The sequence below is a fragment of the Camelus dromedarius genome, chromosome 16, assembly GCF_036321535.1.
Source record: "Camelus dromedarius isolate mCamDro1 chromosome 16, mCamDro1.pat, whole genome shotgun sequence".
In the NCBI taxonomy this organism is placed as follows: Eukaryota; Metazoa; Chordata; class Mammalia; order Artiodactyla; family Camelidae; genus Camelus; species Camelus dromedarius.
The window spans coordinates 33,938,821-33,955,803 of NC_087451.1; the positions used below are offsets into that span (position 1 = coordinate 33,938,821).

Below are 16,983 nucleotides of genomic sequence, written 5' to 3' on the forward strand. Positions count from 1 at the left end.
TTGTTAAGTTGTTCCTAGGATTAAAGAAGATGAAAACTTCTCCAGGTGGCTAAACGTCTGGGCCCTTGCGTGGTCCACAACAGGCACTTGGGCAGTGAGAGCTAAACCTGAATTGGGCACAGAGAAGGTTGTAAGGCAAGAGCATCAGCTTCCTTTGGGGCTGCCGTGTGTCATGGGGGCTTGGTGGTGGTATAAGCTTGTGAGAGTTAGATTATCATTTTTTTTCAGGTTGTCATTTACTATCCATGGAACTGGACTTCCCTCCTTTTTGGTTTTTCCCCTTTGTCTCCTGGTAAAGATTAGGTTAAAGTCAGCCTTCTGTGAGTGAGAAGTTAGTTAAGACAACATCTCCAATAGGGTTACTATGCAAAAAAGTCCCCAAGGAGATTTATCTAATTCCATTGATTGCATAGTGTTTCCTGGAAATCCAGGCGCACTGAACTCAAGTTCAATCATGGTTATCAAGTCCAGGCCCATCCTAATGGGCCACGCAGGGCTCAGGGAGCATTGGAGGTGAGGACAGACCAGGCTTGGTGCAAATGTTAAAGCAAACATGAAATGAAAAGGCGTTGTGTGAACAGCACGAGGATGCTAGCATGCTTTCTCCAGGGAAGGTGGTGCTCTGTCACTCCTTGAACTCTTATTTAGAATTAGTCAAGCTGACCAGTGACTTCTCTTGTGAGTCACACGTAGCTGGATTGTCCCCATCAGACGCTGGGTGGAACTAGGCAGTTCAATTTCTCAGAGGCCAGGAAGGCTTTGGAATAATCTCATGAGGACCACCAACCATAAAAAAAAAAAAAAAAAAAAAAAGATGAAGAGAGAGATCTTAAAAGTCCTGCTTTTAGTGGTCTCTATTAGGGGCCAGCAAAGTACAGCCTGCGACCAGATCCATAAAATTTGTTTTTGTAAAAAAAAAAGTTTTATTGGAACACAGACGGGCCAAGTCATTTACGGATTCTCCCTGGCTTCCTCTGTGCTCTAATGACAGAGTTAAGTGATTGCTGTGAAGACAGAATGACCCGCAAAGTCTGAAATATTTCTTATCTGGACCTTTGCAAGAAATAAAATAAAATAAAATAAAGGGGTTTACTGATCCTTGACCTAGATGTTCATAAAATAGATGTTTAGATAAATCAGTGTTGGTCTTTCCATAGGTAGAATATTTTGGGTGGAGGGTCTTCACCTTAAATAAAACTGTAAACTCTTTGAAACTATGTGCAAAACGTTCCGTGTAGATGTGTGTGGGCATTTTTCTGGGAAAGAGCTTCACCGGCTTTGTATTCACCCTGCAAATATTTGAGTACGTCCTCTGTGCCGGCACTGTGCCGGTCACCACAGATAAAATTGTGAGCAAGGCGCCAGCCCTTCCCTCGTGAGTGAATATAAGAGGTGATGGCCTTGCAAACTGACAACAAATAAATGATCCAGTGAAAAAAATGTGAAATATTATGGAAAGTCAAGCTGCAAAAGGACTCCCCCGGCCACTCGCACGTTCTTCCTCATAGACCATTTAAACTGTGCCTGAAGAAAGAAGGACTTAGAAACCACCCACAAAGACCACATTTCCATCACAGAAGTGTCAGAACAAGAAATATGGGCCCTTTTATGTTTGACCAGCATTTGGCTGATTTTTATGTGGTGATTTCTAATTCCTGTCTCCTGCTTGCTATTATTATTCTAAACACCAAAGCTCACCGGAGGCCTGGAAGTTAATTTGTTGTGCTTGACTTTGAAATGATTCGGTCAATAAGCTTATCTTTTCTTTGGACCAGGAAAGAAATCTGGAGTATGAATTCTTAGTTCTCTGTTTGGCTGCTGGAAATTCTGCATGGTGCCCGTCTGAACCATTGACACGGGAGAATATATTATGGTGTGGAATAATGTTCACGCTTTACTGCTGTGTAAAATCGTGTTTCCAAATAGTATGATCCAGTTTGAAAAATGAATATGTGTGTGTGCGTGCAGCTATACCCACACAGTATAAATATAAAAAAGATGGTCAGGAATTTTTAAAGGTGTTCACCTCTCGGGGGTGAATGGTTTTTTGTTTTTCATTGTGCTGACTCTGTATTTCCTATAATGGGTGGGAATTTTGGCATTGTCAGAAAATATTTTAATATATTTTTTAAGGGAAAATCACACTTTTATTTGAGGGCACCAAAGATGTTGATGCCTCGGGGGCAAATGAATTCGCTCCTCCTTTAGGGTATGTTCGGATTTTATGAAGGGTTGGAACGTGCTGTCTGTGAGGCTCATCTTGGGGGCATTTCTTGGGCTGGAGCAGAGTTCTAGAAACACTGGCCCTGGAAACAGCCGCTCTCCTGCTCGCCAGGGTGGGGTGATTATTCAGGCCAGCCGTGTGGGAGGCTGTCTCCGGAAGCACAGGAGGTTAGTGCTGGAAGGGGCCCCGGCCTCGGTCTAGTTCAGCTCATTCACGGTTGGAAGAAGCAAAGGCCTTTAGGGGTTGGGACTTCCCTAGGGTTACGTGCAGGAGACTGGAGATAGAGTTGGCCTGAGAATTCTACTTCATTGTGTCTTCTGAAGAGAGAGGAAAACCTGGTGCAAGTTTAACATGGACTGAAGACATGAGGACTTGGATGTCTGAGGACATGAATAAAGCTCTGCGGCGGACTTTCCCTACCCGCCCCTGCCAGCTGCTTGGCTCCCGAATCCCTTGACCATTTTGTGACTCTCCCTTCCCCCCCAGTTTTCGAGTCTTGTTGGAAGACAGAGCCTGCCTTTCAGGACAGAAGCTGGACTTCCAGCCTCTCTGGCAGCTAGGGGTGACCTTGGCTTAGCCAGTTGGATGAACCTGATGGCAGAGAGGGAGTGGCTAACATTTTGGGGTGCTGGGGATAGAGGTACCACCCTGAGGGCCGTGCGGAGGCATTTTGTGGGCGGGGCAGGAATCCTGGTCCTTGGGCCCCATCTGCGTTCCAGGCGGGGTTCTGTGGCCTTCCAGGGTTGATTCCCTGAGCCCCTCAGGACCCTTCTGATGAACCAGCTGGCTTCTGTCGCCCACCACTGGGGACTGTGCCCGAGAAACTCTTCCTACGGAAGCTGGACACGGACTTCCGTTCTCTTTTGCATCCGGGTGAAGCCTCAGCTCTCTGGCCTTCTTGTAACAAGACAAAAAGCACACCCCAAAGCTTCAGTCGTCCGTGCCTGTCTTGTTCTTTCCTTTTTTGTTCTCTCCAGCGCTTATCCTGCGATCCAGCATCAGTTGTTTGCATCCAGTCAAGCAAGACAATCCCTAAACCAAGAAATATTTGTGGAATTTGAGTCTCACGTAAAGCTTCTTAAAAGCAGCGTGCTTGCTTTAGTTTTGCGGCCCTTGACACAAGAAAGACTTTCTTTTCCACTGTCATTTGCAGAATGTCATGCTGTTTGTTAACACTGGCCGCACGTATACTCTCTTGATTGTAGCAGCTAAGAGGTTTTCATTGATACTGTCATGTTCTGACTAGGATCAGAGAGGGAACGCTAGCTATAAATAGAGAGGCATCATGTTGATTTAGACCCTGTATTGTCCCTATATTTAGACCCTATATCGCTTGGGGAAGATGAGAGAGCGTTTTGGTTGGAAGGAATTTATTTTTCTCTCAAGTCTTCTGCCGGTGGTTACATTTCCTTGTGGTGGCTCCTATCCTATTAAAAAAAAAAATAATAATAAAAGGACTTTTATTTGAAGAAAGGAAATGATAGCTCCGATCAAGACAGTTCAATTCCTTTTCACCTTCTAATCTCAAATTCCTTTCCTTTCCCACTGCATTGGGGAAAAAAACCCTGTATGTCCTCAGGTGCTCAGCTGTAACTCAGGGTCAGGTAAAGCCCCGTCTACTTCTTTGAGACTCCTAGTTAGGCAGTAATATTTAGACTGAAGTGAATTTAAGCACAGAGAAAGTACCTCGATTGACTTGTAGCTGGACAGTCTAAAACATCCATTTTTAGAATTTAGTCTTTGTCAGAATTACGTTGGGGTGAGAGTGAAGGGGCATGTGGCTTGTAGAATGCAGGTTCCTGGGCCCTCCTCCCAGAGGTTCTAATTTAATAGCTACCAGGGTGGGTTGTTTCAGGAGCTCCCACCATGCCTGCCAGTGGGTGGTCTTCATTCCACACTTGGAGACGCAGTGGTCCAGGCTAATCACCTTTATTCTCAGAATTAGAGGAGGTGGCAGAGCTGCATTATGTCAAAGGTGCACACGAGCCAAATGACTGCTGGGTTAATATTAGCAATTGGACACGGGCCCTGAAAGAGGTGCTGTCATCCTCTGGGATGCCTCCACCTTGACCGGGTAATTTACAACTGTGTACATCAAGCGAGGAGCCACCATCTTTCCCGGAGAAGCTGAAAGTCCTTTGCAAAGCCCTTGTAAGCATTCTTCAATTCTCCAAAACATCCTTTCTTTAATGAGGGTGCTGGAACTCCTTTGAAGGAAATGTCTTCTGCTGGGGGACACCCCCTCCCTCGAATAAAAAAAGCTACGACGGTCTCTTCCTGACCAGGGGATTTGGACGGAACGTAATGTGCAGGATAAGCTAAGAACTGCAGAGACAGCTCCGGAGTCCACTTGGGATTTGTTTTCAGGGCACAGTTAATTCATCAGGAATGAGCTCCTGGTGATAAAATGGTTGTTTGTCCCTTTAAAGTAGAAGAGCTGACCTGGTAGGTAGGCGTTTTCATCTTGTTGGAAGTCTTGGCTCCCTTGACTGAGAGTAGAAATTATTACCTCACTTAGCTATTTGGAACAGGCAAGGTTTTAGTGGGTGGTTTGCTTAACGGATGAGAAATCTTTAGCTAATAGTGAACCCATCTCTTCTGATGCACACTTAATTTTTACCAGTGATGCAGATCTGTTTGTTTCTGTGTTGTCGCAAAGCAGTTGCTTATTCATAAGCATCAAAAGTAAGTCATGGCTTACTTACAGTGTCTGGAAAATAGATACTGACTGAAAAGACGGGGGAATTTAATCAGCCTTCTTACACAGACAGCATTTGACCCTCTGATAACTGTGTGGATTGTGATTATTAGAATGATAAGCAGACACATCTGTTATGGTTACAAAGATTATAAATAAGTTTATCATTTCTCTTAAACCCCAGATGCTTCTCTGCCTAAAGATTAGTAATTAAGCATAATGAATACTTCAGTTATCTTTCCATGAAGTTTCCCTGGCCTCTAATGGAATCTTTTCCTGCCCTGGATTATACATGACCCAGGGAGTGCATCCTTGAAAGATTTTTTTCACTGAGACAAGTGTGTGGCTGCCTTCAGAGGAGAGAGCAATCAGTTTGCCCAACTTTTCCCCACCCTGGAACTCAGACCTTAAATTGGGCACAAATAGGACTGTCAGTTAAAATACAGGATACCCAGTTAAGTTCAAATTTCAGATAAGCAATGAATACTTTTAAGCATAAGTATATCCCATGTGATATTTGGGATATACTTATACAGAAAGTTTCTGTTTTATCTGAAATTCACATACAACTCAGCACCCTGTCTTTTTATTTGCTAAATCCAGAAACTCTAGCAAGGTTCCTGCCCAAACTAGATTTTTCTTTCTTTCTTTCTTTCTTTTTTTTTTTTTTTTTTTTTTTGCTGTGGAGGCATACCTCAGTTCATCATGCTTTGCTTCATTAAGCTTCGCAGATACTGCATATTTTAATGCAAATTGAAGATTTTCGGTAACCCCGCATCAAGCAAGTTTATCAGTGTCATTTTCCGAAAGCAGTTGCTCACTTCCTGTCTCCATGTCATGTTTTGGTAACCCTCACAATATTTCAGACTTTTTCGTTATTATCGTGTTTGTTATAGTGATCTGTGGTCAGTGATCTGTGATGTTACTGCTACGACTCACTGAAGGCTCAGAGGACGGTTAGCATTTTTTAGCAATGAAGTATTATTAAGGTATTTTTTTGGACACAAGGCTATTGCACACCCCACAGACCACAGTATAGTGTAAACATGACTATGAGGTGGGGAACCAAAAAGTTCGTGGGACTCACTTTATTGTGATACTTGCTCCATCGTGCTGGTCTGGCACCAAACCCGCGATGTCTCCGAGGTCTGCCTGTGCGTACTGTCTGCAGAGCTGCCGAGCGGCTCACCACAGTCCCAGGGTGTGGGAAGGAGCAAGCCTCCCAAAGCAGGAGAAGCTCTGATACCCTCCGCCTTTGAAAAGGGTGGTGTCTCAATATTGAGAGGGAAAAGTGGCTTTCGGGGCCATCCCAGGTAGTGGTTTAAATGAAGCAGATGATTCTTCCTTTCTTAAAAGGCACTTTGCTGTCTTGAGGGATGTCAAGGAGGAATCTGATGCATGGAGGCTGAAACTCCAACGTGACCAGGCGGACTCGTCTGTCTGATGGATAACGGTGCCTGCTGCTCCCAGCTCCGTGTCCTGACTCACCGACAAACATAAGTGGGTCCCAGGAAAATTACTCGTGTCTGTAAGGAATTAGCTAATCATTGTCTCATCAAGAGGCCTCGTTTGGACAGAGGACCGCCTTTCACAAAAGAGGAAAGTAATAAGCCTGGAGCTATGAGAAAGGTTCGATTTCGCTTGTGGTCAAAGAAATTACCAATTAGAAGAAATGTTGTTTCTCCCACAAATGAATACATTTATTTATTGGGGGGGGGTAGTAATTAGGTTTATTTATTTATTCTAATGGAGTACTGGGGATTGAACCCAGGACCTTGTGCATGCTAGGCAAGCACTCTACCAGTGAGCTCTGCCCTCCCCCTTGAATACATTTATTTTTAAATGCAAAATACTCAGGCTGACTTGAAAAAAAATAGCATGAGGAGAACTTGCAGACTCTGCTCAGGGGACTGTAAATGGCATGGCCTTTCCGGAAATTAATTAGACACATGCATCCAGGCTCTTCGATCAGCAGTTCAACTTCTGGGAACTTTGTACAAATCTCTGATTGTTTTTATAGGTTAAAAGTTTTGCAGTGGTATTTATAGGGAAGAAAAATTTTGAAATAGCCTAAATGCCCAGTGGGGTGAGAACGTAAATAGTAATTTATATTGCTTGAAATGCTTACAAGGGTTTTTAATCATATGGGGGAAAATGCTTGTGGGATGTTTAGTGGGAACAGAAATAGTCTGCCGTTGTGTAATGAGATCATCTCAGTTCTGTAAAAACCACATGAAAAAGCATGGAAGGAAATACACCAAACTCTAAATTTTTTTTTTCCCTAGCTGATGTGATTATGTGTGATTTCAGTTTCCTTCTGTGCACTTCTAGGTTTCCCAAGGTTACTTCAATATGCATTTGTATCTTTTTAATCAGAAATGAGATTATTGGAAGGAGAGTTTTGTATGGGGGCACTTGCCCAATGGCAAGATGGATTGAATAGTTGATCAGCCCTGCCTTGACCAGTTAAACCCATTAAACTTATTAAATTGATGGCATTTATATGAATGTCCTGCTGGCAGTTTTATGCCAGGATTTTACATTTGCAGATTATATGTCGGTGTTTACAAGGGTTTCTGGAGGATCTGAGGACACTCCTGAGTGGGTGGCCTCGTAAGAGACTTCTCCCAGGGAATTCCCCATGAGCATCACTTTTCCTTCCCTCTTTCCACCATCCCTTATCCAATAGAAGAGTGCATTATATCGCCAACCTACAGCACTCCCGCTTCCCCGTTCCTGACTGTGGGTCACGTCTCAAGTGCCCACTGGGCTCCAAAGACAGCATTCAAGGCAAGATGTTGAAGAGTCAAAATCACCCCCTTGAAAATCCTTTTTCTCTCTTAAAGCACCAGTCTTGCCCGCCACCCATCCCCACCCCCAGAAGATCAAAAGCCAAGAATGAATTTGTTTTGTTTTTCTCTCCAATGCCCCTGCTTTCTTGAGAAACTGAAGCCACAATGTGTTTGAAGAGGCAGCACTGGAAGGTGGAAAGGGAGTGATGGGTAAATGAAGGCAGTTTTCTCTTGTTTATTTTCAGATGCACCTGTCTGCATCTGCATTTGTCAGACGCACGTGTGATACAGCTCCATTGTCGTTAAATTTTAGGAAACCAATTGTTGGTCAACAATTACTTACAAACAAGCAAGTAAGCACCTGAAAGATTTAAGGATCTTTGCACAAAGATCCCCACCCCTCAACTGCAATAGGACTTTTTCCTCACGTGCTAAGCTCTGTTTCCTGGGATAGCTCAGCCCCTTTTACAAGTTCCAGTGGTAAAGATGAATCATGAAGCCATGCAACAGAGAATTAGTGCATGAAGTCAAGGAGGTATTTATGTCCCCCGGGTGGGTGCCCATCCTGGGTTGGAGGGAGCAGAAGGAGTATGCCCCCGTGTGGCAAGAGAGAAGCACCGCATCTTTTAGCATCTGCAAGAGAGTGATGAGTCAATCTTAGAAAAAAAAGAAAGTGGTTTTGCAAATGACAGGCTGGGAACTAAGCAAAATGCCCTGGAGCCATTAAAAACTAGAGTCACAGAGGCTAAGAAATTTAGAAAATGTTTCTGTAGTTTTAAATAAAACGAGTGGAATATGAAACTGTATTTCTTAAATTTTAAATTTTTACTTATCTAGGGGAAGGTAATTAGGTTTATTCCTTCCTTCCTTCCTGGGGTTTGAACCCAGGACCTCGTGCATGCTAAGCATGTGCTCTAGCACTTGAGTTCTATCCTCCCCCCGAAACTGTGTCTTAAGACGCAGAATCCACTGCAACAGCTAACGTTAATTGTACTTTTCACGTGCAGGGTGCCATGCCAAGTGCTTTAAATGTATTTTAGTTCTCATAACAGCCTTACTAAGTAGATAAGGTTGTGAAACCTATTTTATTGCAAAGGCACTGAGGCATGGACACAGCATTTGCCTGAAGCCTTTATGGCTAATGATTGACAGACCCACAGTCCTGTGGTTGACAGAGCCTTGATCCCACAGCAGCCTGTGTGGTCGGGCATCTGTTCTCTTGACCGTCTGCACTCGTTGCAAACATACAAAACATCAGCGTGCACAAACTGGACGAGGGCTTGGGACAAAAGGCAGTCAATGTGTTAAGGATATTGGTGACTCTCTTTGGAGAGCAGTCTTTAATGTGGTTATATTTACAGCTTTACAGAAAAGGAAACAGTACGAGAGTTGCAGATCGCTTTAGAGACAGAAGTAGGCTTTAGTTTTGGATGTCTCGAAGCTGAGGGGACTTCTACCAAGACTGAGAGAACCACTCTGGCTCTTTCTTAAATTTCCGTGTGCTGCTAAGAAGGGCATCCACCATGGGCCTTGGTTCCTCTCCATGCCGAGGTTGATACTAACCAATGTTGAGTAATTATCTCACGTTCAATATTTCAGATGCAGCCTTCGTGATATAAAGGAAGTTGTGCCAATCCCATAAATGATTAAAGAAACAGAACCAAATTTCTTAGCAAACATTGTCACACTCATGTTGATAATTGAATTTCCCCCCTCACGTTATTCTGATTCTCTGGGAAACAAGAAGGAAGGGGAAAAATAAGTGAATAGATTCTATATATGAAATAGAGAAACAACAAGGTCCTACTGTAGAGCACAGGGAACTATCTTCAATACCTTGTAATGGCCTATGATGAAAAAGAATATGAAAAGGTATATATACACGTGTGTGTATGTATGGGTGTATATGTACATAGGTATATGTATATAAAATGAGTCACTAAGCTGTACACCAGAAATTAGCAATGCATTGTAAATTGACTCTACTTCAATTAAAAAAAAAAAGTCAGTGGATCCTCCTCTTTCCCTGCTTTTGATCAGCCTTTTGATTTTGTTTGTGTGTAGCTAGACGGTGAATATATAGATTGTTGACTGCTCTTTATTTTGTGTTTCATAACAGGGGTTTAGAAAGAAGGACTTTTTTTCCTGCATTTAGCAAATGATCATTTGCCTATCTCTGCTAATTCAACCAAATCATCTCCAGTGATATCTGGGGGATGTTTTTAAGGCTCTGGTGGCTGGCGGTCTGTTCATTAGCGTTGCCGCATCCATTGAAGGCCTGAGGTCCCGTTGCTGGGCCGATTAGATTTGGCCGGTGACATCATCACACGGGCAGCCAGCATCCTGTGCCCCTGGTGAGACTGGGCCCATGGGTTATGAAAGGAAGGTCACCGTGGCATTTATCTAGCGAGGTGCTCTCAGGAAGAGGTCCTTGAATCAATAAGGATTCAAACATCATTTCAAAATTATTGGTGTATTTTTGTTGTTGTTTGAGAGAGGATAGTAAGTATCACCACACTTTCAAAAGCGTCACTGATCCGAAATAGTGTAGGGCCTCTGATCTAGAGACATCAGGGCTTTTCACTTCAAGGGGAGGAAGTCAGACCCTGAGGGGTTGTCTTAGGGCACCCCCACCCCCGGCTTGTGCCCACCATCATATGTGGTATGATGTGTTTTGGGACAAGAATCACGCCCCTCGTTTGGGAGAGAAGAAAGCAGGGAAGCCAGTGTGTCCAATAAGCTCATCCTGTGATTCAGCGGGAAAAGGTGAACCTTGGACTGGTCTGTCTGTTCCCCCGTGGTTCTCATTCTCAAATGCAGCAATGGGGTGTCTCCCCGGGAAGGGTGAAGTGGCGGGGTGACGAGCTGAGCCTCAGCACTGGGTCTCTTCTTTGTGTGGATTCATAGATGCTTGAGCTTAAATTTAAAAAAAAAAAGAAAGGTTTTGATAATGAGGAGCTTTGAAATTTTTCCTTTCCACCTTCCTAAAAGAATTGTAACCTTGTGTCCTGTGCTTGGCGTTAATAAATATTTCCTACTTACAGCTGCTTGACACTTAAAATAGTAGGTCTAGTGGGTTTGGAAACAGTGTTTTCATGAAACATTTTCAGGTTTGTCTCTGAGCGGGAGTGATTATAAATACGAGGTTTCCACGGAGCCCTTTCTGCCTCTGGCGTCACGCAGTGCGAGCTCACGGGGCTCTCTCTGAACTAAAGGTCTGGGATTTCAAGCTCCTAAATGTCACTGCGGTGACTGCTCTCCCTACCTTTTTTGGTGAGCAAAGGAGCTGGTCAGCAGTCCATCCGTCCACCCCCTGGTCGACCTGGGTCAGAGGTGGCCTCTGGAGGCACAGGACCCGGCTTGATTCCTGAATCCAACTTGCACCGGCTGTGTGACCTGGGACCAGTTACTCCACCTCTCTGTTCTTCAAGTTCCCCTTTTGTTAAAGAGAATGAACTCCACTGCATGGGGCTCGTGTAAGGATTGAGGATTAACTGAGAATAAATTCTTGGTATCGCCTATTCCCCCGTGTCACTGACGACCTTTTTCGTTTCTGAGCCCGACACCGGCTGCTCCTTCCCCAAAATGTCCTTCTTCTTTGCCAAAACCCTACTTGAGAAGTGCCCAGACCGTTCTTCCTCTTTCAGGAAATCTCATAGGTGCTTGGCCAGTGCCTCCGTTAATCAGCCATCCTTTGTCCATGGCGCTGGCATTTTCCTTGACGGTGTGCAGTGGTTTTAGCCACCTCCCCGGGAGAGGCAAGACGATTCCTGGCTCAGGATGCATCCGTAGTCTCTGTCATGACGTATTTGGACTAATTTTCCTCGTTGCAGACTCATTGGTGGCTGTCACCAAACGGTGGCTTTTTTAACTTTCTTGAGTGCTTCAGGCATTCACACCCCCCAGTTCCCCACTAGGGAAGGCAGCAACGTCACTTTTCACACGTCGGGACCCCAAGACGAGTTGTGCGTCCTTACCTCGGTTAATAACTCTTTATGCCCCTTGGTGTTCCTATTAGTCGTATGTTTGGTGCTGTAATGTGCTAACGGGACCCTCATCTCCGTCGCTTTCTGTGCATTTGCAGAAGATTCAGAGTTGGATTCTTTTTTGTGACATTGACAAAAACAAATGTAGCCTTTGGTGCTTGTTAGAGAGTGTTCATTCCTGTCCCTTAGACGTAAAGGAATTTATGTGTGTGTTTCTTGTCTGTCCTCTCTTCAATGATAAAATCCCAACGGGAAGAGGCTTTTTTTTTTTTTTCCTATCCCTACCAGCTTTTCACTGGAGCACATCCAGGGCTCAGGGCTGTGTGTTCAGGGCCCTCGGAAACGGGGGTGTCCACTGACCGGTCCAGGAGACGGCTCAGTGCCCTCCAGCACAGTGCAGCGTCGTTCCTGCACGACACTCCGGCCTGCTTTGCTTGTGTCTTTAGTGCTTATGAGCTTATCTCATGTGTTTGATTCAACTCCCCATCCAACCTCTGCCGCCTGAGTGCTCAGGTATTGCCAGCTTAAAATGTACAAAACATTCCCCTCCATGTGTGTGCAGAAACACACCTGTGCGTACACACAGAAAGACGGTCTGACGCCTGGGGCCAGAAGGATGGTACCCAGTGGTAATCGTACAGATGTGCACATGCACACACTGGGGGAGACATCACACAGTGAGTGTTTAACTTCAACTCATGCAAATACTGCCTAGGAGGAGTTGCCACCCAGCTGTCTGTTTCTTATTCTTCAAGCTGCCCTGGCTTGATTTGAGTAAACAAACATCATAACTTTGTAAAAGAAGTAGGTTTTATTTTCTTTTCATATTTTTGATATGTAAAACCATATTCCACTCAGGTAGGCTCATCTGAAAAGGAAATCGAGGGTCTGCTCCAGTTTAGGTGGTGAGATTCTGGTCTTCACATGAAGCACCCGAGGGGATGAAATAACTACGCTTGCCTGGCTTCACAGCGAAGAGTAGGGCGAGGCCGCACCAGACGCCTGGGGTCAGGGCCAGGAGGAGTCCTCCAAGTGTCTTAATTTGACTTTGGGAAAAATTTTCTGCAACTTTCAGCTTCGGGATGAGGGTTCTTTTGCTCCGTCAGTTGAGAAGGGAAGCGGATACCGCGGAGTTCCACCCCTCCAGTTGGTGACCGTTAACTTACGGAGGGGGTGTCCCCCAAGAGAACAGAGTATCAGTAAAGCTTCTGCTGTCCCCCCCAACCTGGGGAGCCGCAAAATTCACCATCCAAACCGGGACACTTTTGACAGTGAAAGGGGGCCCTCATAATCCCCCTGGGACAGCAAGTCAAAACTGGGCTGCAGAGTTGCCCTGCTCATGGTGGATACCCCAACAAACGTGTTCTGGTGGCCTGTCTGTGACCTCTGACTTAGGCTCTGCAGATTCAGGTGATGGAGAGACTCTTTCCATTTGCATCACCACGTGCTTAAGATTTGCTCAAGACCCTCCTCCTCCAGGAAGCCTCTCACAGATCCCGCCCACGCCATGCATCGCTCTCGCCCTCCTGTATTTCAGCTCCAGGCGATTTCCCTCCGTTAGGAATCAACAAATAACCCAGGAGACCCTGGGGATTTGGGATAATGTGGACCCAAGAAATGACACCCTTCAGACATATACCCAAAGGAGAATTTTTATTTTTTATTTTATTTTATTTTTGATTGAAGTACAGTTGATTTACAATATTGTGCTAGTTTCAGGTGTGTAGTGAACTGATTCTGTGATCCCTATATGTTTGTATATGTCTATATTTTTTATTTTTTCAATTCTTTTCCATTATGGTTTATTACAAGATACTGAATATAGTTCCCTGTGTTATACGTAAATTCTCGTTGGTTATCTGTTTTTATATTTTGGTAGTGTTCATCTGTTAATTCCATGCTCCCAATTTATCCCTCCCCACCCCATCCCCCCAAAGGGGGGTTTTTAAAGGGCAGGTTAGCTCATGAAACTCAAGGTCTGGATGCTGTAGTTGGCCCGTGAAGGTCAGACTGTCCTACGGCACCAGGCTGCCATTTGTCCATCTGTCTGTCTGTCTCTCTGGCTGCATGATTTTCCGTCTCTGCTCGTCTCTGTACATCCTCTCCCTTCTATCTGTCCAGCTGCTGCCTCATCCCTGTTCTTACACGATAGCCATGGCTGCCCTTGCACCACGTGATCTTCCCGGATTTAGAGCCCACGCTGGAGTCCCCTGGTCCTTTCCCATCCCGGTCCCCCACCCCTGGAGAGAGGCTCTGACTGGCCGAGCCCGGCGTCTGAGTTGGCTCCCCCTGAGTCATTGTGACCTGGAGAGGCGGGCTCACCTCCGATACGAAATTTTGTAGGGCTGTGGGACAGAGGGGACCCGTGACAACAGCCACAGTCCACACGTAAGCGCTCTGTACAGTCTGAGCACTCCCGTGCAGTCTCTCATTTAATCCTCACAGAACCCCCGAGGCACAGGGGGTCGTGCTATGCCGGCTTATAAATCAGGAGACTAAGGTGCAAAGTTAGACGGCTAGTCTCGCGCCCCCCAGCTGATGAAGGGCCGAGTCAGGTCGTGAGCCGGGCAGCCTGGTTCCAGAGTCCGTGCTCCTGAGTCACTGCTCGGGACGGCTTCTCTTAAGTAGATATTGCTGAGATGCCCCGTTTTCATCTTTTTACTCTTTTTTAGTATCCAAACATTGGGCACTGAATGTCTGCTCAATGAATGTTGAAGGAATGAACGAGTGAGTGAATGAACGAAGGTGTGAAGGACCAAACAGAAGCATGCAGGGTCCATTAGAAAGTTAGGAAACAGACATTACCCCAGTCCAGCAAGCCTTGTCTAGCCGCTGCTTGTCCAAGCACTAACGTGCCCATTTTCAAAGTACCCTCTCTTTCCATCCCTCTCTTTGTGCTCAGACAAGAGTGAGAATGGCGAGGCGTATCAGAGGAAGAAGGCGGTGGCCAGCGACCTCCCCGAGGGCCCCGCAGCTCCCATGTCCTCTCGAGGAAACCCCACGCAGCCTAGCAGCAGCAGCTGGAGGAGAATCGCGCTGCTCATCTTGGCCATCACCGTCCACAACGTCCCAGGTGAGGTCCTGCCCGGAGCGGTCCAGCCGCCCGTCTGAAGGTGAAGCCGCTCTGTCAGCTTGGCTGCCTAGCTGGAAAAGAGGCCGGGGAAGTCATGATGCGGGTCCTTTGTCCAGGGGGTCTCAGGGAGGGAGTGCAAATCTTTCTTGAGTTTATTTTTTGGGTTACTTGCTCTAGATTGATTATTGTACGTTAAAAGTTCCTGTTCCAGGCACTGAAAACAATCTCACTCTCCAGTTTCCACCTATGAGTTCCTTTCTTTACGTATTTGATACCAAGTCATTTGGGCATAAATTCCTAACCATTCCCAGATTGCCGTGGAGTGCACCTTTCGTAAACGTGGAATGTCTCTGATTCTTCTTAATGCTTTTTTAAAAAATTTTTTTATTGAAGTGTAGTTGATTTACGATGTTAGTTTCAGGTGTACAGCGAAGTGATTCAGTTATGCATATATATACATACATATGTTTTTCTTTTCAGATTTTTTCCATTATGTGTTATTACAAGAAATTGAATATAGTTCCCTGTGCTATATAGTAGGTCCTTGTTGTTTATCTGTTTTGCATATAGTAATGCGTGTTTGTTAATCCCAGACCCCTTCTTAATGCTTTTTCAAAGTACTGAATTCAGTGCAGTTTAACGCTGATACCTGCCTTCCCTGCTTTCTTTGTGTGGACATCTTTCCGAGATGTCCTTACCAGTCCTCTCCTTTTTAGCATTTTGGAGTAATTTGTCTTGTGTCTTTGGATTTATTTTAATTGAAAATAATTTAATAGTGTTGTATTTCAAAAAATAACATTTTTATTTAGAGGAACTAGAATACACAAGTAAGCATAAAAAACTATAAAGATAGTATTTAAAAAATAAGTTACAAGCTGTGGGTTACGCCTTGGAATTTTAGCTCTACTGCTTACTGACTAGTTTATCCTGATAAATTACTTGAGCTCTCTGAGCCTTGGTTTTCTCATCTGTGAAGTGGGGATAATGCTACTACCGAGATGACTGGGAAATTGTTACAAAATAAACTATATTTATTTTGATAATTAAAGGCAATATTTGGGCCATTATGAGCATTCATAATACTCCTGACGTCTTCAGTCTTGAGTTCTTAAACATTCTGATCCATCTTTCATAGTTTTGGGACTCAAGTTAGAGCGATAACCTTGCTCAGGGAGCAGCCCCAGAAGACCTGTTAGCGGAGTCCTCACAGAGTTCCCAGTGTCCTCCTGTTGCCCCAGGGCAAGAGCAAAGACTCGAGCGGGCAAAGCTTGCAAGAGGCACACACGTCTCTCCTTGAAGCTTTTTTAGATATTGCTGTGTTATCTTCTGGTTTCAATACTGTGGAATCAAAGGACCCTGAGAAAGCAAGTTTATGTGGGTAACTTGAAATTCTTTTGGTTGTACAATGAAGACTTTTATTTTTTTTAGTCATCTCTAAAGAATGAAAATGTCAATGTGTTGTATATTCCAGTATGTATGTGAAATCTGTCAAAACACCGAGTGTCCAATTACTTTTTAAGCTCAGGTCTCTCGCTGGATGAGAAGCATTTTCCTCCGTTATTTCTGTCTTGATCTTAGGAATTTCTATCATATAATTGTATAGGCTGCTTTGCCCCCAGTTTTTTTTTTTTTTTTTTTTTTTTTGGCATGTTTCTCTCTTGTTTCCCTCTTGGCTTTTTCCCTTTGGGTTGTGAATAAACTATTTTGGGTGTTTTTCCAGAGCTTGCTATTCAGTATGCCTTGAGATGAAGTCTCAAGGGACCCCAATGCATAAACGTGACCAAAGTGGATTTGCCAAAGTGGAAGGGTCCGGTCACATTCGCTGCCAGCGTCTGAAAGAGCTCAGTGGGAGGACAAGGGATCTGCAGAGGGCAGCTCAGAAAACCTCCACAGTTGTCTCCCAACCGTTAAATGCTAGGGAAGGGAGTTGCTTCTGCTGTCTTTTCAGTCTTAGTAGCTAGTGGCTGACATTCTGCCATTTAAGACTCCTTCTTTAACCAGTTGAAAAAGAATAAAGGTCTGTCCAGTGGGTTTAGAGCCAAACAAGATAATTGTACTGGCTTGAGGTGTCCCGTGGTGATTCTGTTTCTCCCTGAAGAACGAAAAGGTGTTCTAAGATCCAGATTTCATAGTGATGGGCTTTGAGTTCCTGGGAATAAACTTTCCTCTGATGGACCCCATCCCGTGCCGCATCTGCTGAGACCTTTGTA

General features: G+C 44.7%; 1 protein-coding gene across 15 annotated transcripts in view; it reads left to right on the forward strand.

Annotated features, from left to right (window-relative positions):
• SLC39A11 (solute carrier family 39 member 11) overlaps window positions 1-16,983 on the forward strand; it is a 351,831-nt gene that overhangs the window by 225,098 nt on the left and 109,750 nt on the right. For all 15 annotated transcript variants that reach the window (XR_010384562.1, XR_010384564.1, XR_010384565.1 and 12 more), the window contains one exon: window positions 14,603-14,773. Coding sequence is in view for 11 of the 15 variants with exons in the window: in XM_064495589.1 (XP_064351659.1) it covers window positions 14,603-14,773 (171 nt within the window). In the remaining 4 variants the exon portion in view is untranslated. The remainder of the gene's footprint in view (window positions 1-14,602; window positions 14,774-16,983) is intronic.